The 22043-nt window shown below is 43.2% G+C and overlaps 1 protein-coding gene across 4 annotated transcripts in view; it reads left to right on the top strand.

The window, feature by feature from the left end:
• The window catches only part of DENND1A (DENN domain containing 1A), a 754510-nt gene that overhangs the window by 429414 nt on the left and 303053 nt on the right, over positions 1-22043 (top strand). For all 4 annotated transcript variants that reach the window (XM_073639759.1, XM_073639756.1, XM_073639757.1 and 1 more), the window contains exon 12: positions 7208-7309. In XM_073639759.1, coding sequence (XP_073495860.1) covers positions 7208-7309 — 102 coding nt within the window. The remainder of the gene's footprint in view (positions 1-7207; positions 7310-22043) is intronic.

The following is a 22043-nucleotide window of genomic DNA, read 5'->3' as shown; positions in this document are numbered from 1 at the left end:
TATTGTAATAAACCAACTTTAATGTGTTAAAGTGCAGACTTTAAGTGATGAAACTGAAATGTTTGTGCCCACCAGAAGATTTGATTCTGAGGACCCACCTTTCTCCCCCCACTCAAGAGCCCCATAGCAGCTGCAAAGTTTGCACTATGAACTCTCCTGAAGGAGAAGCAAGGGCCCACCTGAGGATTCCCCGGTTCTCTGGTGGGCCAGTCCAACCCTGGGTGTCAGTGATATTGTCAAGTTACCCAGCTGCCTTCTGTAGACCCCCAGTGTCTGCCAAGCTTGTTGACCTATGTGCCTGGGCTTCCTAACAGATCGATAATTTTTAAAATTCACTTCAATATTACAGTATTGTATTGTACAAGTAGTTGTAGGTTCAAGTCTTCTAAAGGAACCAATAAAAAAAAGTAAAACATTTTAAATTAAACAAAAAAAAAATAAAGTTCAAATCACCAGCCTTTTCTTGGAACATAAATAAAATCTAAAAAGAATATATAAAAAAATGAACATAGTAGTTTTTCAGATTGCCATGTACATAATTGTCTGAAATAATAAAATATCATAATATTTAGATTTATCCCAAATGTTGAACAACAGAAAAAAAATCACTGTTTTGGGATCACTTTACCTACAAAAAAATGAAAAAAAAAAATAAAAAAAAAATGGTACATCAAAAAGTTATATGGACCCAAAAATGGTACTGACAAAAACTACAGTTCATACGGCAAGAAGCAAGGCCTGATATAACTCTATCAACCCAAGTTATAACTCTTGAAAGGTGAGGAGGAAAAATTAAAAGCAAAAAAGGAGCCCACTGGGACTGTGTCTCCCAAGGGTCCGCACTAAGCAGTTTTTCTATACAATGCATTAAAGGGGTATTCCAATCTCCAAGATCTTATCCCAATATGTAGTAGGTATAATAATAATATTAGCAAATACCTCCAATTAGAAATGTAGTATAGTTCTCCTGATAAGGTATATTGCTTACCCCATGTGCAGGGCATTGCAATAGCTTAGGTATCCATGGTTACAACCACTAACAACTAACTAACTGCCACTATATGAGTGGTCGTAACTATGGATATCGAAGTTACTGCAATGCCCTACACATGGGATAAGTGACATAGCTAATCAGGAGAACTATACTACATTTCTAATTAGAGTTATTATTATTACTCGTACTACATATTGGGATAGGATCTTTGAGTTGGGAATACCCCTTTAAGTTTAGTAAATCTGCCCAAGGACTGTTGTATATGTGTTTCTTTGTGCAGATTTATGTTTTTGCTTAGCATCCTATGAATTTTTGGGGATTGATGCAGTGATGGAAAAGGCGTTCAATGAATCTGTTGATTACATACGAGCTGAAAGATCATACAAGCACAGAGGGAAAAGAGCAGAACTTTAATACTATTTTAAATCTGTCATGGCCATTGGTTACAAGCAGAATTCTTATCGTAACCTCCATAACGGGTATGTCTGTTTTTTGGTTCAGTTTCTTTCATGTATGCGCATGTGACTGACCAGGTGGAGCAGTTTTCCATCTGCGGCATTAACATGCACTTGGAGGCCCCTCCGTAAACTTTTCTCTGTGCATTATTAGATATTTAAGGCAACACTTGCAACCTGAGATGCCTTAAGAAACATCCTGAAGGTCTTTTGGAATCTGTGTGCCGGTTTCAAGTTCTTCTCGGAGTTTCCCTATGAGACAGTGAGTTGAGTATCATTTACCGCTCGCTTCCTTGAGATTAAAGCATCTCTCCCTTTTAACCTCAACTTTAGGGAATTAAGCAAGTTAGATACAAGTCCCCTCCCCGTGCCGAAATGGACTGGCGAGGGGATCGCATGGCTTCATTCTAATCCCTAATGATTTTTTATTATCATTTATTTTGACACAAAAAAAGTACAAAAACTAAAAAAAAAAACAACTAAAAACAATAAAATGAGTAACCTTTTTGTAAAGTTAATAGTTTTACATAGTCTTGTTTTACCATCTGTATTTGGCATATTTGTATTATTAATTCTATAAACAATGTATTTAAAGGGGTTTTCTAGAACTTTACATTGATGGTTTATCCTTAGGATATGCTATCAATATCAGATTGGTGGGGGTGCAACACTTGGCACCCCACCCTGTCAATAGAATGTTCTCTGTGCCGGCGGCAGCTGCAAGTGATCAGTTTCGGAGCGGACCTACAAAGCTCCGTCAACCGGTGCAGCTGATTAGCCGTGGATGGATACTACCTGACGGTGGGAACTATACAGTTGACTGAACTGTGTAGTTCCGGTCCGCAATTGAGCACTTCCGGCCAGCACGGAGAACAGCTGATCGACGGGTGCCAAGTGTCGCACCCCCACCGATCTGATATTGATGACCTGTAGTTCAATATAAAGTACCAGGCAACCCCTCTAAAGACTTTTCTAAAGACATCCTTCGTAGCAATCAGCCGATCACATTGGGTCCAGTTTCTGCAACCTACAGTAATCAATTGGAAGATTCTTTCAGCCGAGCATTTTCCCAGCCACTTCATTGAGACTGTACTGTACAGATTGGGTCCAGTTCAGCAGAGCAGCATCTATAATGTCCAGTGGGTGATGAGTGAAGTATTAGATTACCGTGGCTGGTGTCTTTTAGAAATGGAACCTTTGTTTTCCATTGTGTGGATTGGATGTTACCGCTCCGTCCCTCCTTGGTGTAGCCAATGAAACAATTGTCAATGTTTCACATGAAATCTAATTGAACCCCGTTAAAGGGATTGCTCACTAACGAACAATTACTGGTAATGTGTTAAAAATATTAAAAAAAATACCGGTTGCTACTATCCTTTTATTTATGAACTTCTGATATCAACGCACATTAGTAAGGTATATCTGGTCAACACTTCTAAAGATCATTGTTTTTATAAAATCCCTTTAAGGGAAAATATTTTTATTAGGTTATCTATTGCGCCCTGGTGATTTATAGATAATCTATTCTGGAGATGAGCTTCTAACCTTGGAAGATGGCACGATCTTCTGATACAATGCCCATTGATAGAGCTCCGAGTCATACACAATCTATATTAATTCAATGGTCTTCCCATCTCACAAGGAATGTCAGGAGCCTAATATGTCTCCAGGGAGGGAATCTTTTTTTTTTTTTTTTTTTGGAGATCAGACATAAAAAAAGAAACAATTATCACTCTGCATTATATCCAGGTGAAAGCATCCTTATGGATCAATATCAATAGCGGCTGCTGGCTTCTTCACGCGAGCAATATACAAGAACGATCTGCACGAAGACGCACCCGTCACCTCTGATTGAGACATTTCACTTTATAAAGAATGAATTGCACATTTTATTCTTGGCTGTAAATTGCAATTTTGTGAATCTTGCCCAATTTCTGAAATTTATTATTCTGTGACTTGTAAAACAAAAAAGAGACGTCTTATCTCACATAATTTATATCACTTTATATTAATGGCTCTGGAAGTGCAGTAATGTGGAACTCATTCTAAAATGACGTATACCATATATCTGGCTCAGGACACTTTGAATTTCCTGTTTCTATATTATGGTTTTACAATATGCCGACCATCTCTTTACCCTCATTCACATGTGAATAAAAACAAAGATATCTAGATGGTTACTATAGTTTCTATGTGATCGTAGCTTCTGCTGGTGCTTTTTGTACCCTTTGTACATAGTCCTCCTATTGCTGCTTTTTCTTAGCATTTTTCTGCTCATGGCAATAGAGTTTTAGGACTCCACGACACTCGGCGCGAGTAACGGTAAGATCATGGAATTATCAAAATATTTGGAAAAAATGTTGCAAACATCCAGTTGTAAAAACAACTATTTCAGACTTTGTAAAAAATTTTCCAATTGGATACTTTTGTAATGTTTATGGAAACTTGTGGGCACTGCATCTAGGGGGCCCAGTGTTTCCCAAACTCCAGTCCTCATGGCCCCCGACAGATCATGTTTTCAGAATTTCCTTACTATTGCACTGGTGAGAAAACCTACAGCAGTTTCTGATGTCTTGATAATACTTCCATCACCTGGGCAATACTAAGGAAATCCTAAAAGCATGATCTGTTGGGGACCATGAGGACTGGAGTTTGGTTAACAGTGCCCTAGCCTAATGATTGTAGATAACTATATAGTGAATAAAACATCTTTAAAATTTTGACCAACTCCGCAAATCACATCGAAAAATTGCCAACAGTTTACAAGCAGTTAACATATGCCAGTGGATCTAGCCTGTGGTTTGCCTGTAATGATTATCCACTTATGCTAATAACGCCAGACAGACATGTCCGAAGATATCTTCCTTACGTCAGTATCTTTAAACTTCTTTCTTGTCGCAAGTTGTGGAAAATTGGGATTCAGTTTTAACTTGTCTTTTATAGTTAAAACCACTTTTTTTTAGTGTGATTTGGCCAAGGAGTTGTATTTCTTTCATTTCTTTTCGCTAAAACATTTGAAAACTATGCCAGTAAAACAGCATGTCAGTGCAGCAAAATGAGGGCCAACATGTGTCCTTAAAGGGGTGTTCTCATGTTATTAAATTGCTTTAGTTGGATAGCATGAAATTAACCAAGTTTGCAATTGACTTGCTTTTTCTATCTGCTGATTTTTTAACCTGCAATGAGAACTTTTATCTTACATAGTGTACAGTTTGTTTCCATGGATTTTGGCCACTGTAGCCTCGCTGAGAGTGCACAGTAATTAATTTCTAGGAGAGTAGTAAACTCCTAAGATCTCAAGTCATCTTTCTCCAGACCATTGATATATATGTAGCTGTTAGCTGCTGAGCTCCCACCTCCTCCCTTTTGGATCGGCTCTTATCAGTCCTGAAGATTCTCAATCTCTGGGCACCAGCATCAACAGTTTCCAGAGCATTTTTTTTCCTAATCATGGCTCTCACTTTCCTGAGCTGTATGCTTGTTCAAGTCCTGGTTATCACTATATATTAGTCTAGTGATAACAGTTGTAGGGATTGTACTCACTCAGGTGCGGTGTGAGGCAAACAGGAGGCATGTTCCTTTAAATGTTCATAGCGGTTTATTAGCTTCATAAACCGGTCAGAAAGTAAAATGCAAACAAACAGCCTTTAGGGCAGGCACCAACAAAGAAAACAGTCCTTTAAGCAAAGTCTTTGGCAAACAGGACCTGTGGTCACACAGGCGGATGAAAAACAGGAGAAAAATGAGCTTTAAGGTTGTATTAAAATATATAAATCTTTATTAAGTACATGTAGTAAGATCAATACATTAGAATAAGCAGTAAATATGTGTATGTATCCAGCACATAGCTCAGTCTGGAGACAACACACACAGGAGGCCTTCTCCCTCCAGACACACAGCCTCCATTAAATAGGCTTTTAACCACACGCAGAGGTAAGGTAAGTGGGTAGCAAGACCCACCCATCTCTCAAACTACCCGTAACCCGGTCCCAGGTGCACCAATTAGTCCTCTTAGTGCGTGCGTGCACTAGAAGAAATACTCCGGCTTACATCACAGAAACCAGCCATCTCTGTGACACATACCTCCCATCGACTACCCGACCATTAGCCACCTTACTAGTGATGAGCGAGTATGTTCTGTTAACCCTTTCGGCGAGTATGCTCGGGCCGAGCACCGAGTAGTTACAGCTACTCGGTGATATGTTTGAATCGCTCCCGTGCGCATGATTTGCAACTGTTTGACAACTTTATTACATGTGATGAATGTGTAAGAAATAGACATTCCTCTCATGTAATAAAGCTGTCAAACAGTTGCAAATCATGCACACGGAGCGATTCAACCATATCACCGAGCAGCTATAAATACTCGGAGCTCGGCTCGAGCATACTCGGACAGAACATACTCGCTCAACACTACACCTTACACAGTGTAGACTCAGAACCATTGACAAACTGTTAGGCTGGCCATACACATTAGATGGCTGTCAGCCGAGTGATGCTTCCACTAATCGTTTGGCCGACAGCGATCTCTCTCAAACACAGGAGCGCTCATTAGGCCAAGCGCTCCGTATTCTTTATGAGAAAGCTGCCAACTGACACGTCGGCCAGCCGCTTATCTCAGGGAAAACAATGCGATTGGCCGTCTGAAATTGAACATGCCTGATTGACATCTTTCCCTTCTATCAGTTAACCAGTGACCCCCATACACCTACATTAATCTTATGTGTATGGGGACCTTTCATATGTAGTAGCAGAATGAAGCTGCTCACCAGAACTGTCACTCAGAGTACCACCCACCCCCCAATCATATAGGAAGTAAGGAGATTGCAGAATTGTAAGCTGCTCAAGAGACTTACCCCTTTAACCTAATATAGTGACTTAAATAGATCAGCTACTTTCTATCATTATATAGTAGAGTACAATATGTATATAATTTGATGAAATTATGCTGTTACTTCTTAGAATTAGGTCCGTTTTCTAACCTGGGTCCCATGATTTTTAGCAGGATCTCAATCACTTTTCCATAGTCAAACCGTATCCTATCAGCTAGATGTAAAAACGCTCTTGTCTTTAGGTTTCTGGGCCTTCTGTGATGAACGTTATTTCCTCCTGTGTTTAGCAGTCATACTAAAGATAAAAACTGAGAATCCTCAGTAGTATCTACCCTTTGGAGGCAGAGGAGCCTTTTCTGTGTCGATATCATGCTGTCGTCTTGTAATTCTATGATGCGCAAAGAAGTTGTTTTTTTGATTGACGAGATGCAGGTTTGCTAATGTTAAATAAGGGATTATCAGGATGGTTTATGCTCTAAAGACCTCCATACGCATTGGACTAAAAGTAAGCCTATTCTGCCCATATGTACACAATCAACCAACCGCTAAGGGATCGTCCAACAGTCTGATATGTATGGGGGGCTTCCTGTCCCTCCCCAATAGAAGATGTTGGGGAAGAGAATGATCTGCCGATCTGTTTCTTCTCCATGAAGATAAGCCACTTCCGGAGGAGTCTGACGGCAGCTCTCTCATTGAGACTGAACCGAACACTCCTGTGAATGAGATAATCTGCAGAGATGGCTCTCGGCTGAACGGTCATTAGTCTGTATAGGGCCTTTATAGGGCATATCTATTGATCAAATGGTCTTCCTTCAACCTTGTTGCTATGTTTTTTTCGGAGTTATTTTTCAGAGTTATACCAGTTATGCATTTTTTTAGAAGGACTTTATACATCTCTCAACTTATTTGTTTGATCTTTCTTTCAGAAAGTGAAAGGTATGAGCCTGGAAGATGTGGTGCTTTTAAATGTAGACACCAACACTTTGGAGACCCCCTTCGATGACCTTCAGAATCTACCAAGTGAAGTGGTCAGTACTAAATTCTTTCGTTTTTTTTTTTTTATTATTGATTTGTTCAGCCGTATAAAAAAAAAAAACTCTTGCAATGCTAAAAAATCAAAAAAGAACTCATACTTACCTTACTGATCCTCTTTCATTTGCAACAGTTACGGGTCCTCGACTTGTCGCATGTTCAACATACTTTGTCTAGCCAGATGATAGCTGCAGCCACCACCTTAACTAGACAGCATGTGATCTGCTGCAGAAAAGTACAGAGCCTTCAAGTGCTGTGTAGCACTGTGACCACTGCTGACAGACAGTAATTTGCTGCAACATTCACAATAGATGGCACGTGATTATGTTGTGCTCCGTGGACAAAAAAAAAAAAGATTTCTAGAGATGGACTTGTAACCGTGAGATTGTTGATATTTTTCAACAATTTTGGTTCTTAAGTCCTCAGACAGTTCTCTTCTCCTCTTTCTGTTCTCCATGCTTAGTGTGGCACACACAGACACACAATGCAAAGATTGTGTCAACATCTCCCCTTTTTATCTGGTTTCAGGTGTGATTGTCACCTGTTACTTGCCACAGGTCAGCGAGCATCATACGCCTGAAACTAAGTTGTTTACCCACAATTTTGGAAAGGTGCCAACAATTTTGTCCGTCCCATTTTTGGGGTTTTGTGTGAAATTATGTCCAACTTGCCTTTTTTCCTCTGTTTTTTTGTGTTGTTTTAATACACACAAAAGAAATAAACACGTGTGTAATAAAATGTGTCATTCCAATAATTTTTTGGAAAAAATACTTCATTTTTCTGGAACAATTTCAAGGGTGCCAACACTTTCAACTATGACGGTATATGGAAATACAGAGACAGGCGGGGGACCAGGATGCATTGGAAACAGAGCCCCATGTGATCAGTAAGGTGATTATGACTAGTGTTGAGCCACCCCCGTAGTGTTCGAGTTCGGTTCGGTTCGTCGAACACCCATGTGTTCGTCGAACTGTTCGTCGAACACCTTCGAACACCGTTAAAACCAATGGCAGGCAAACAAAAACACATAGAAACACATAGAAAACACCTTCAAAGATGTCCAAAAGCTGACAAACTGCTCAGAAGACACAACTAACACATGGAAAAGTGACAAGTACATATAGTCATGCGAAAAGAAAAGAGGTGGAGGAGTAAAAGGAGGGGGAGACACAGATATAGGCATGTCATGCCCTTCTAAAATCCAAAAAGTGAGAAGCCGACACGTTCAGTCCGCTCCTGCCTGTGCCACCTCCGTGTCGCCGGGTTTGTGCCAGAGCCGCGGTGAACCCTGACGGCCAGCCCCCCTCTCCCAATACTGGTGCCTGTCCGCTGGTGGGTCGAGCGAGCCCCCCTGTGGTGGAGGCAGCTCTAAGCTTTTTAATTTAAATTGTCTCTCTAATTTGAATGAATACACTTTAAATCCATTTACAAGGATCTATTGGAGGGCAAGTCTCATGCCAGCAGCCGCGTAATTCCAGCTCCAGTAGCGTCCACTAAAGCTGCTGCAGTTAAAAAGCTTTTATAAGGATCGAGCTCGGCTGTCCACCGCAAGGCATCCTACTGCCAGTCCCAGCCCCTATGCCTTGGGGTGCCTCCTGATGCTCTTCACTGAGTATCCCGTGGTCCCGAAGCATTTCCTTTGAAAAAATTAAGTGTCCAAACTACAGGTGGTGCAGCTTGCTTAACAGCCGGGATAATCCGCTGACTAGCAGACACTGCTACTAGGCACAAAGTATTTCCTGGGCTAGATGCAGTTAAAAATTTGTAATTAGATACTCTCGTTGGATGCTGAGAAAGCATTCCATAGAGTCTCCCGGCACACCATATATGATTCTCTTAAAAAGCTTGGGGTAGGGGTCTAGGGGACCCTTTTATAGCCAAAATCACGGCCCTGTATCACAATACGTCACCTAGGCTGAAGATAAATGGAACTGTAGCACCCTGAGGGCTCAGTTGCTACAGAGGTATTGCACCTCACCCAGAGGTGTGATATCTCACTCTCAGGTAAGGATGGAGTGTGGATCAGGACCCGACACCTGCATGCATTACACCACATTGCCATGGGGCAGGGCGACCAATATGCCTCTGAGATGGGCACGACAGTCCCTGTCCCTGGCTGGAGTGGGGGGAGGGAACACTGAGGAAGGGGAACCCTGTAGTGCAGGAGCAGGGAGGAAGCAGTTCCTGGGTGCATTGAGAAGGGAGTATAAAATGTGGGCACCATCTTAGTTCAGTGCAGAGAAGTCTGAGCAGAAGTGGCAGGGAGCAGGGGCTCTGCATGAGCTCTGCTCCGGAGGCGGGCCTAGTAACAGAGGCCCAGGCCTGGAAGAGGGAGAAGGAAGGAAGAGGAGCGGAGAAGGCTCCAGGAACGAGGAATGAAGGGATCCCAGGTGTGCGGACGGGCGAGTCGCCACCGCACGCCCGAATCCACCTGCGTGGAGGGGTCAGGCCAAAGGGGGAGACCGGTCCCCGAAACTAGTGGAGGCAGGAAACGACCCTCAGCTAGAAACCGGAGCCTGTGACATTTTATGTGGCGCAGCCCCTCGCTACACCCACTAGGAAGGCAGCACATAGGGTCAGGGAAACTGGCGCCAAGTTTACCAAGAGGAGGCCCGAGGCAGCCGGACAGAAGGGTTGGTAAGAAAGGCCAGACAAAGGACACACAAAGGGGGTCCTGTGAAGCGCTCCAAAGTTATCTGGGAGTTGTCTGAGCCCCTCACCTGGTGAGCACAGTACGACGTGGGCAGCCGTTACCTGCAGACGTGGTCTGGATAATAAGAACTGTGAGTAAAGGCCCTGGACTGCATCACTGACTCCGTGTCGTTACTGCTGCTGCCCTGCACCATCACCCCCATCCTCCGCATACACTGCCCTGAGGCTATACTCCTCCCGTGGGGAGTTATGCTACGCTCTGCTGCACCCACAACACCAGCCTCAGCGGTCTGCCCTGCAGCGGCGGTTCACTCTGACCGCAATCCACGGGTGGCGTAGTCGGACATTTAAACATCAAAACCACATAAATAGTTCCGCCACTGGTTTGACCACCCTGAGCCACGGAACCGGGTCGCCGCCACGAAGACTACAACCACCAGCATCCACCAAAACGGGTCCGGCTCCGGGTGTCCCAAGGCCCAGGGGGCGCGTCAGAACATTTTCATCACCTTTCACAATCACCAATGGGACAAGGCAGGGATGTCCTCTGTCCCCTCTCTTATACATCCTAGTGACGGAGCACCTGCTCTCATCAATTCGCCATAACCCCAATATTAGGTGGATTGAGGTGGGAGGCACCGAGTACAAGTGCTCTCTATTTGCTGATGATGTCCTAGTATATATCACTCAATCACATATATCCATCCATGCTGTTATGGCTGAAATAGATCACTTTGTTACATGGTCAAATTTTAAAATCAATGCAGCGAAGTCTGAGGCCCTCGATGTCTCCCTCCCCAAATCCATATAGGATTCCATCCAGTCCAACTTTCCCTTTGCCTGGCCCTCACAGGGTATCAAATACTTAGGAATTCCTATTCATAGAGACCTCTCCCATCTATGTTATCTTAATTTTGGGCCCTTTATTGAACAACTCCATACAGACCACGGTTGGCAAGTTAGAACTGTAAGATTCACTACGTGAACCACTGGTGTTTTGTGGAAAAGCACATGTACACTGTGTTCCAAATTATTATGCAAAAAGTGTTTAGGAGTGATAAGGGAAGAATTTGTTTGTTTGTCAGTTAAACTCATTGATGGTGATGTGTGTCAGGGCTCTTTATATCACTGTAAGCAATTGCAGACACCTGTGCTAATTAGTTTGGCAGGTGTGTCCAATGAAAGGCAAGACTACTTAAGAAGGCTGTCTCACATTATTAAGCAGCCTACATTTTCTGCCAAAATGGGAAAGAAAAAGGATGTGTCGGCTGCTGAGAAGCAACAAATTGTGGAGTGTTTAGGTCAAGGCATGACTACAATCAACATTGTGCGATGATCAGGATGAAGTGTCTTGGCAATCAAGAAGTATGTAGCTGATTCACAGTACACACGTGTGCGTGCTGATAAGGGCAAATTGAGGACTCTTTCCTACAGGCAATTATGTCAGGTTAAAAGAGCAGCGGCAAAAAAGCCTTGTCATAGCAGCAGACAAGTTTTTGAAGCTGCTGGTGCCTCCAACGTCCCCCGAACAACAAGATGCAGGGCCCTTCAGAGGTTTGCAGCTGTGCATACGCCATCCTGTCGACCTCCTCTATCCACTTCACACAAGCAGAAACGGCTCCAGTGGGCCAAACATTACATGAAGACTGATTTCAAAACTGTTTTGTTCACGGATGAGTGCCGTGCAGCGCTCGATGGTCCAGATGGATGGAGTGGAGGATGGCTGGTTGATGGACACCCCACGCAAACACGGCTACAGCGCCAACAAGGAGGAGGTGGAGTAATGTTTTGGGCTGGAATCATGGGGAGAGAGATTGTCGGCCCCTTTAGGATCCCTGAAGGCGCTAAAGATGAACTCCATAATGTATGTGGATTTTCTCAAACAGCACTTCCTGCCATGGTTCAAGAAGAAGAACCGTGTATTTCACAGCAAGATCATTTTTTTGCATGATAATGCACCATCTCATGCTGCACATAAAACATCTGCATCTCTGGCTGATATGGGCATAAAAGGGGACAAACTTATGGTGTGACCCCCATGCTCCCCTGACCTCTACCCCATTCAGAACCTCTGGAGCATCATCAAAAGGAGTGTCTATGATGGCGGGAGGCAGTTCACATCTAAGCAACAGCTCTGGGAGGGTATTCTGTCCTCATGCAAAACAATTGAAGCAGAAACCATCCAAAACCTGACAAATTCAATGGACGAGAGAGTTCAGAAGCTCCTTTCGAACAAGGGGTCCTATGTGAAAATGTAACATCACCTAGAATAAAGTTTTGAGTTGAAAACTGTTTGATTTCAGTTTCTAACAACCTGCTAATGCTTATAATTTCAAAAATGACCATTTTTTTGGTCTTTATTAAAATGAAAAGGTTGATCGAAAAGTTTGGGGGATCTAAGAGTGTGGCAACCCAGTAGTCATGATTACTTTGAATTCTGACAATATGAGGGTCATGTTGCAGGTAGTGCAGCAAGAAGGCACTTATGTGTCTTGCGCATCTCGGAGCCCCAAAATTATTTTTCGGGCTACATGCAGCTAAAAATTATTATTCATTTTAAATCTGGTGGAGCTTAGTATAGATGGCCTAATAGGATCAGTGCTGCACACTGCTACAAAGCCCAAATTATTTTCCAGTCAAGATACAGATAAACATGATTAGTAATTTTAAATCTGGTGGAGCTTATTATAGATCGCCTAATAGAATCAGTGCTGCACACTGCTACAAAGCCCAAATTATTTTCCAGTCAAGATACAGATAAACATGATTAGTAATTTGAAAGCTTAAAACGGTTGGTAGGGTGATTTTAACCAATCATCAAGCTTTTACTCTCCCCAGGATGACACAGGGGTAGAAAAGTCGTTTCGGATCCATGATTTGTTCATCTTTATGATCGTGAGTCTGTCTACATTATCAGTGGAGAGCCGCGTGCGCTTATCTGTCAGCACACCACCAGCAGCGCTGAACACACGTTCAGACAGAACGCTGGCTGCGGGGCATGACAAGATCTCCAAGGCGTAAGTGGCTAGCTCCGGCCATTTATCCAGACTGGAAGCCCAAAAAGAGCAAGGGTCCAGTGACACAGTCATGGCTTCAATGTTTACTTGGAGATACTACTGTACCATCGTCTCTAGGCGTTGACTATGTGTCAGACTTCTTGTCTCCTGTGGCCTTGCAAAGGATGGGCTAAAAAAGTGGTGAAATGATTCCGCAAAATTGATGTTACCAGCAGATACTGTGGTTCTGTTACGCTTTGAGTGCTGAACACTTGACGGTCCCACGGTTGGCAAGTTGGAACTGTGAGATTCACTACGTGCACCACTGGTATTTTGTGGAAAAGCACATGTAAGATTCTGCAACAGTCTCTGCTGATACTCCTGCATGCGTGCATCCCTTTCTATGGCAGGAATAATTTCTGCAAATTTACTTTTGTACCGGGGATCTAACAGTGTGGCAACCCAGTAGTCAGGATTATTTCTAATTCTCACAATTCGAGGGTCATGTTGCAGGTAGTGCAGCAAGAAGGCACTCATGTGTGTTGCGCATCCAGGAGCACCAAGTCCCTGTTGTGTTGGTGGCGAGGTAACAATCATGCTTCCTTCCTCTGTCCTCTCCCCCCAACCTCGCACAACAGAAATGTGATCAAGGTCTCCCTCATCTGATGAGTCTTCCATCAGTTCGTCCTCCACTTCTTCCTGGGCTCCTGCACCTTCCTCACTAGTTTGGCTGCTACCATGCGCCCTGGTAAAACCATCTCCCCCACCCTCACATGCCTGCCGCCTTGGTGCTGCCGACCGTCTGGACCTTGCAGATGTTAGCCCTTCCGCATACAACTCCTCCTCCTCTACTTCCTCCACCTCCTCTTGTGCCACCACCTGACTCCGAATTCTGTTTAACATGTGCTCCAGCATGTAAATCACCGGAATAGTCATGCTGATAATGGCATCGTCAGCACTAAACATCTTCGTCGCCATTTCAAAACTGTGCAGAAGGGTGCATAGGTCCCTGATCTGAGACCACTCCTCCAGCGTGATTTGCCCTACCTCTGGATCTTGTTGGCCCAGGCTATACGTCAGAAATATTGCACCAGGGCTTGTCGGTGCTGCCACAGTCGCTGCAACATGTGCAGAGTTGAATTCCACCGGGTAGGCACATCGCATTTTAGCCGGTGAAGTGGCAGGCCCAACGACTTCTGTAGAGATGTAAGTCGCTGAGCTGCGGGATGCGAACGGCGGAAGTGAGCACACAGCGACCGTGCCCTCTGCAGAAGGCCATCTAGTCTGGGATAGTGGGCTAAAAATTGCTGGACAACCAGGTTCAACACGTGAGCCATACAAGGCACGTGTGTGACATTGCCCCGGCGAAGGGCCGCACCCAGGTTTGCAGCATTGTCGCACACGGCCTTCCCTGGTTTCAGGTCCAGTGGAGACAACCATTCATGAAATTGGTTCTCCAGAGCTGACCACAACTCCTCAGCTGTGTGACTCACATTTCCCAGACATTTCAAAGTAAAAACCGCCTGATGACGTTGAGCCCTACTGCCAGCATAGTAAGGAGGTGTGCAGGATCCCCTCTGCGCAGTTAGAAAGCTTGTGGCATGACCAGACAGGCTTTGGGTGCAGGTGGAAGACCGAGAGGAGGTTGAGGAGGCAGAAGCAGTGGAGGAACTTTGCGATAAAGAGGATTGACGCACAACTCGTGGGGACGGCAAGACTTGGACAGCAGCCCCTTGTCCTGCTGTCACCATAGTTACCCAGTGCCCAGTCAGCGACATGTAACGCCCCTGTCCATGCCTACTCGTCCAAGTGTCTGTGGTGAAATGCACCCTGTCACACACAGAGTTTCTCAAAGAAGCGGTGATGTTGTGTGCGACATGCTGGTGGAGCGCAGGCACACCTTTCTTTGAGAAGTAGTGCCGACTGGGCATCTGGTACTGGGGTACTGGGGCACTGCGACGGACATAAGGTCTCGAAAATCCTCTGTGTCCACCAGGCGGAAAGGCAGCATTTCTGTAGCCAAGAGCTTGCAGATGGTGAAATTCAACCTCTTAGCTTTCTCATGGCTAGGAGGAAATGGTCTTTTACTTGTCCACATCTGAGGGACCGAGGGCTGGCTATTGTGCTTAGACGGGGTTGATAAGGGTGTCCCCGGCAAACTGCCGGTCTGTGAGGAAGATGCAGGCGGACATGTTAGGTTGCCTTGATCCAAAGGTGGTGCTATCGATGTCGGACAGCGCTCAACACCAGCTGCTGTTACCACCTCCAAAGAAAATGATGACCTGCCAATCACGCTGGCTGTTGCGGGTAAAGAGGTGGCAGGTCTGCGCCCCAAAACAGGTGTGACTGCTGTCCCCCCAGTCACAGAGGATGAAGAGGCCGCGGATGTACAAGATATGGCAGACGGTGGTTGACCCGGCCGGCTAGGCCGCATTGTAGCACACTGAGCTTCCCACTGCAACTTATGCTTCATGTCCATGTGCCGGTTCATGCATGAAGTACTCAAACTATGTATTTTTTGGCCTCTACTTAGCTTTTGCTGACAAATGTTACAGATAACACGAGTTGGGTCATCTTTATCGATCTGAAAAAATGCCCAGGCTATGCAAGGCTTAGCACCCATGCGACCTGAAGAGCCACCACGACTTGTGGTGAGAGGCAGAGTTGTGTTTGAGGATGCAGTTGTTGACGTGCTTCCAGTACTACGTCTCTGTCCAGGAAGGCGCAACCTGACCTCGTCGTCACTAGCATCTTCCTCCACCTCCTCTGCTGACCTCATCTCTTGGCTGACTGTGGGTTGACAGTAAGTGGGATCTCCAACCTCATCATCATCACCCTGTGCGTTATCACACCCGTCGTCCTCAGAGCCAACCTGTTCCTGCCCTGACAAAAAACTAAAGTTGTCGCTCCAATCAGGTATTTGAGTCTCATCATCGTCTTCCTCATTGTCTCCACCAACAGGAGTTACAGTTTGGGAATGAGGGTCTACATTATGGTCAGAACCTTCTGCGTCTGGTCCTGGATCCGACTCATAAAGATTCTGGGCATCAGTGCAGATCATTTCCTCGTCTGGATTCACAGAAGCGCTGGAGTCGACCTCTGATTCCCAGGCTATAGTATGAGTAAACAGCTCTGCAGACTCAACCATCTGTTCTACCTCATACTCAGAAGGGCAGCTGGAGATTTGGGAGCTGTGAGGAAGCAAGTGCGATTGGGGTGACACCTTTGAGGACTGGAGTATTTGTGATGTTGAAGTTGATGTGGAGGAGAGCCCACTTAAAGGAGCACTTGATATCCGTTGAAGCACCTGCTGTTTTTGTGCCTCATCTGGAATTTGTAGCGATTGGCGTGGCCGTAAGAAAGGGATCTTATCACATTGTCCGCTAAAAGAAGTAGACATTTTAGTTTGGCTGGAAGATGGTCTTTCTTCTGCAGATGTTACTGTTGCTTTAACACCTACCCCATGGACACAACCTTTTTTCCCCTTCCCAACACGCCTATTCCCCTTTCCACCAGCAGCAGGCCTTTTTCCACTCATTTTGGTGGTTAACTAATTCACAACTCTGGAGTTGTTTGCACAAAAAAACAATGGATGGGAACCGAGCAGAGCTGAGTGGCCAAACTGTGGTATTAGGCCAAAACTATTGGCTGGGTTAGATGCAGAAAAAAAATATATTCAATTTGCAACCTGATGGAGGTCAGTATAGATGGACTAATAGAGAAAGTCCCACACACTGCTAGAAGGCCAAATATTTTTTCAGAGCTAGATGCAGACAAAAATTTATTTTTAATTTGCAACCTGATGGAGGTCAGTATAGATGGACTAATAGAGAAAGTCCCACACACTGCTAGAAGCCCAATATTTTTTCAGAGGTAGATGCAGAAAAAAAATATATTCAGTTTGCAACCTGATGGAGGTCAGTATAGATGGACTAATAGAACAAGTCCCACACACTGCTAGAAGCCCAAATATTTTTTCAGAGCTAGATGCAGAAAAAAAATATATTGAATTTGCAACCTGATGGAGGTCAGTATAGATGGACTAATAGAATGATGCTATGCCCAAAAGATTTTACTTCACTAGGTGCAGTAAAAAAATTGGTATTCTATACACAGGTGGTATATCTTGCAACACAGATAGGCTACTCCACTGACTAACACACTCTGCAATAGGCCAAAAAGGATTAGCTTTGCTAGATTCAGCCAAATGCTGTGAAAAAAACTTGCACAGCACTGGCACAGACCTGCCTGGCAAAAACTGATAGGAACTGATGTAACCTAGTCCTGAAAAGGACTCCAATTACAATTAGTCTTTACTCCCACAACCTATCTATTTAAGAGCACAGACCTGCCTGATAAAAGTCGTAGGAAATGCTGTAACCTAGTCCTTAAAAGGACTGCAATCACAACTATTCCCTACTCCCAAGCTATCTGTAGATTTGTGCGAAAATTGGCTTGAAATTAACAAGGTATAGCGCACACAGCAACAGCGGTGCCGTCTAACACGCAGCTGCAGCAGTGAGAAAATGGTGGCGACGGGGAAAATGGCTTGGTCTTATAGGGCAAGGACATGTGACATACACTGCCAATCACACATGCCCTTGCTTGTGTGAAAAAAAGCACTTCGCTCCGTGTGTGCGCTGCTGATAGGCTGACAGATTGCACCTCCCCACTGCAAATGCGGGAAAGAGAAAAAAAAATGGAGATCTTCATTGTTCCTGCAGAGATCCATCCCCTGCCCCTCCCCCCGCCCCGCTGTACACTCAAACTGCGTATTAACATTAATTTTCAGCATTACTGAGAAAAAATCCAGTTATGATTTTGGTGCACGAACAGTTATCGAACATAACCTCGAACAGCCAAATTTTTCTCAAATCATTCATGTTCGCCGAACGGCTCGAACACCGCCCAAAACAGCTCGAATTTGAGATTGGCGAACAGTTCGAGTAGAACAACGCTCATCTCTAATTATGACTTATTTTTATATCATTCTATGCTTTTTTTCAATTTTCTTTTTGAGGCTCAACAACCCCTTCAAATTGCAAAAAAAATTTTTGCTTTCTTCGAGTGAAAAGGAACTTGTACGAAATACAAGAAGCTGCGAAAGAATGTCTTCCAACATTGTCACATTTATCACATTTAAAAGTGGAAACGAGAAACCTAAAATAGAGCACTTACTAGACATTTCACTTACAGGTTAAAAATACATCATTGCTATATATACCACCGTGGATGGTTAATGTGTTCCAGTTATACAAATTACACCATTTAGACGAAGATAAAAATGCCATATTTGTTACCACGTTACATAATATACATATATATAATCTCACCAAAGAGTGTAACTTAGATAAATGAATGAACCTTTACTTTTTATTTTTTAACCACTTGCGGTCATCCACTGTACATGTACGGGACATGTCGGGTGTATGGATTTGGCAAAGGTGTTATACAGCCGGCAGCTGCCTGTAACGGCGCTCCAATCCCGGTTTTTAACCCCTTAAATGACACTGTCTGTTTCTAACAGTGGCATTTCTGGCATGCAGTCCTAGGGGTGTGCCATTACAGGTGCCCGTCAACCACTTTGTGACACATTCAAGGGGTACAGATGGGTTTCTGTGGTAGCAGGGGAGGAGATGGGGCTGCTGAAGGACCCTATAACTGCCCTATGGCGACAGGCTTGGCTTCATAAAAGAGCATGCTTTTAGCTATATATGGCAATATGGTTGTATTGCAGTTTATAGAACAAGCAAAGGTTCAATTCCATTAAGGAATTACAATTTTTCTCAATGGTCTTTGATGCGGGCTCGCACGCCGAGCCCACATCTTTCCCTGCACATGATGACTGATTTTATCAGCCATCATGTTGTGCCTTTAACAACAACGGTGCTCCGCCCGTTGCTGTTAACCAATTAAATTCCGCTGTCAATCACTGACAGCGGGATTTAACACTCAACAGACGGAAGCGCATCATTCCTCCCGCCTATCTGCTCCCCTGTCACATGATTGCGGGGTGCCGATGGATTGTCATGACAGCCGGGTGTCTGCTGATGACCCCCTGTGATTTTCACTATACATAATGTTGAAGCCCTGCCATGTATAGTACAAGCAATCAGACGATTGCAGCTTCAAGTCCCCTAAGAGTACTAACAAAAATAATAAAAAGCGAGAAAATTTTTTTTTTTTTTAAAAATATGAAAAAAATGTAACACAAAAGTTCAAATCACCCCCCTTTTAACCTATTAAAAATAAAGCAATTAAATAAAATACTCACTTGGTATCACTGCGTTCATAAAAGATCTATCAAAATATAAAATAAATTAATCTGATCAGTAAACGGTGTAACGATAATTAAACAAAATGCCTGAATTACGTTTTTTTGGCCGCCACAACATTGGAATAAGAGGCAAACTATTGTGCCTAACCCAAAATGGTATCAATAAAAATGTCCGTTCAGGGCTAAAAAAACAAGCTATCATCCAGCTTCAGATCCCGAAAAATGAAAGAGTTATGGGTCTTGGAAAATGGCAACATAAGCAAAAAAAAAAATTTTTCTTGCAAATTTCCAATTTTTCTTTCCACCACTTAAATTAAAAACTATACATGTTTGGTATCTGCGTACTCATACTGACCTGGAGAATCATATTGTCAGGTCACTTTCACCATACAGTGAACATGGAAAATAAAAAATCCAAAAAACAATTGCACTTTTTTTGCAATTGCAACGCATTTGGGATTTTTTTCCCCGCTTTCACATGATAAAATGAATAGTGACATTCAAAAGTACAAGTCCCCCCAAAAAATCAACTGTGCATGAGACTATGTTGATGGGAAAGTAAAAAAGTTATGACGCTTGGAAGAAGAGTAGGGAAAACAAAAGTGCAAAAAAAAACAAAATAGACTCTGGCGGGAAGTGATTAAAGGAGGAGTATTCATTGTTTGCCGTATAGTAATCTCAGCAATTCTAAAAAGATATTTCCCACCATTACCATGCAAAAATAATCTAATAAAAAAAAAGCGCAACGTACAAATAAGGCTAGGAAAAAAATAAATAAAATGATTTGTTCCCTTTAAGAGCTTAAAATGGAATTTTCTCCTTGAAAAGCACAATAAACTGGTCTGACTTTGTCTTTTAAATGTAAGAAATCTGCAAAAATGCACTTTAATAATATATGTTATGCTACAATTTCCACAGCGAAGGTAAGTCGGGGATCTTTGCGTTCCCAATTCGATTTTAATAAACGTAAAATAAAACAAAAAAAAAAAGGAGCCGAAAGCCCTAAAATACGCCAGAATAGCAAAAAGACAGAGCAATGCACAAGTGTTTAAGGCTTGAACTCCTTCCCTATATAATTTATTCTTTATTAATGAAAAGTTTGCCGCTCGCTCCTTTTTTTTTTCCTATTAGGTATAAATATTTATAATTCTTGCATATTCTATGTACTATTCGCAGACGCACGAGGGTACTTCTTGCTGTCCTGTTCTTCCAGTGTTCTTTCCTTTCAAGGTCTTTTCTTCTCACCCAGTTTCCCAAGCAAATTGTGTAGAATAACTCAATATTAATCAGGCTCCTCTGTTGCTGCATATTCTTATTGTGCTCGGAGACCGGCCGCCGTTGCTTTTATTCAATTCCTAATGCTCTCCAGCAAAATGGGGTGATGCCGTCGGTTAAATGCTTTTCATTTGCTAAGACAAAGTTGGAACAATTTTGCTTGCGGTTGTATCGATGCCACCTGCTACTGAAGGGCTCTTAATTAATAGATCAAAGCTCGGGTACATGGGCTGCGGAATATACAGACCGGGGAAGGTAACAGCTCTTTGATCTGTGACACGCTGTGTTTGGGGGTGGAAGGTTTTTTTTTTTTTTTTTTTTTTTTAAATTCATTTATTTATTTTTTTATACTCATTGGTTGTTTTTTCCAAAGTAAATGTTACTTGTTATTTTCATTTATTTAACTCCTTCGTGTTTTTATTTTTCTGATTAAAATGTGCAGGTTGGGTTAGAATGCCCATAACTAAATTAATAAATAATAATTACAATTAATATTTATATAATATAGACTTGGATACAATTAATGTGCATTTGAATGGGTTGGCCATTTTGGAGGAATTTCTTTTAGTATTAAGAATTCCCGGATCGCTGGCGATCATAACTTCTTGGACTTGTTACAATTCCCTGCAGTGCCACCACTGGGAAGATGTGGTATCACACACTGTCCATTGTTATGCATGAACAAATAATGACGAATGGTCCTCCCAAAGAGTGAAATGCTCCTTGGACTCTTTGGACTACTTTCTAATCTGGCTGCATATGTTAGTTAGCACAAATGAACATGGTGGTGTTGCCACTTTTATCCGCCTGAGTAAGGACCATGATGTCTTCACCAGCCATGGATCTCTTGACCTGAACTCATCAACTTCATATATAGCCTACGAGACTGTTGAGTTTGGGTTAGGAGACCGTCGTCCGGCCTGGACACATCGTGGACCAAACTTGTACTATGAATTTCGGATGTGTGAAACCGGTCCAAGTTTTTTTTTTTTTAATTAACATCAAAATGGTATCACTAATATTTGTTCCCTGCCTGTAGTAAAAAAAATATTACCAGCCGCAGTCTTCTGCTCTTCCCAGGCCCCCTCCACATCTTGTTACCGGAGCTTCTGCCTGACTAGAACTCCGAGCTAACGGTCACAAGCTCTCAATGTAAGTCTATGAGAGCCTTGTTATGGCCTTGCTCTGGTTCTCATAGACTTATATTCAGAAGTGACTTCCAGTCCGCCCGACAAACACTGGCAGGTCACAACTAGCAGAAGATGACCGCAGCGGCATCGGGAACAGCAGAAGACGGCAACTGGTAAGTGTTCTACTACAAGCAGAGAACATAGATTAGTGATAGCACTCCAGGAGTGAACAAACCATTGGGGTGGTGCTTTAAGTGAACTCAGGATGTTCCCATAGATTCTAAACTAAATTCTGAAGGAAGGTGGAACTTAAAGTAGCCCTCCTCCTCCTCTCATTAAAGTTTTCATCCTCTTAATATATTGTAATCATCATATTATACAGCACTGTGTACTTACAATT

Source organism: Phyllobates terribilis, unplaced genomic scaffold (genome assembly GCF_046119375.1).
Source record: "Phyllobates terribilis strain yellow unplaced genomic scaffold, ASM4611937v1 Scaffold_7__3_contigs__length_470593459, whole genome shotgun sequence".
In the NCBI taxonomy this organism is placed as follows: domain Eukaryota; kingdom Metazoa; phylum Chordata; class Amphibia; order Anura; family Dendrobatidae; genus Phyllobates; species Phyllobates terribilis.
The sequence above is the reverse complement of the archived record's forward strand: the minus strand, read 5'-3'. Positions and strand labels throughout refer to the sequence as shown.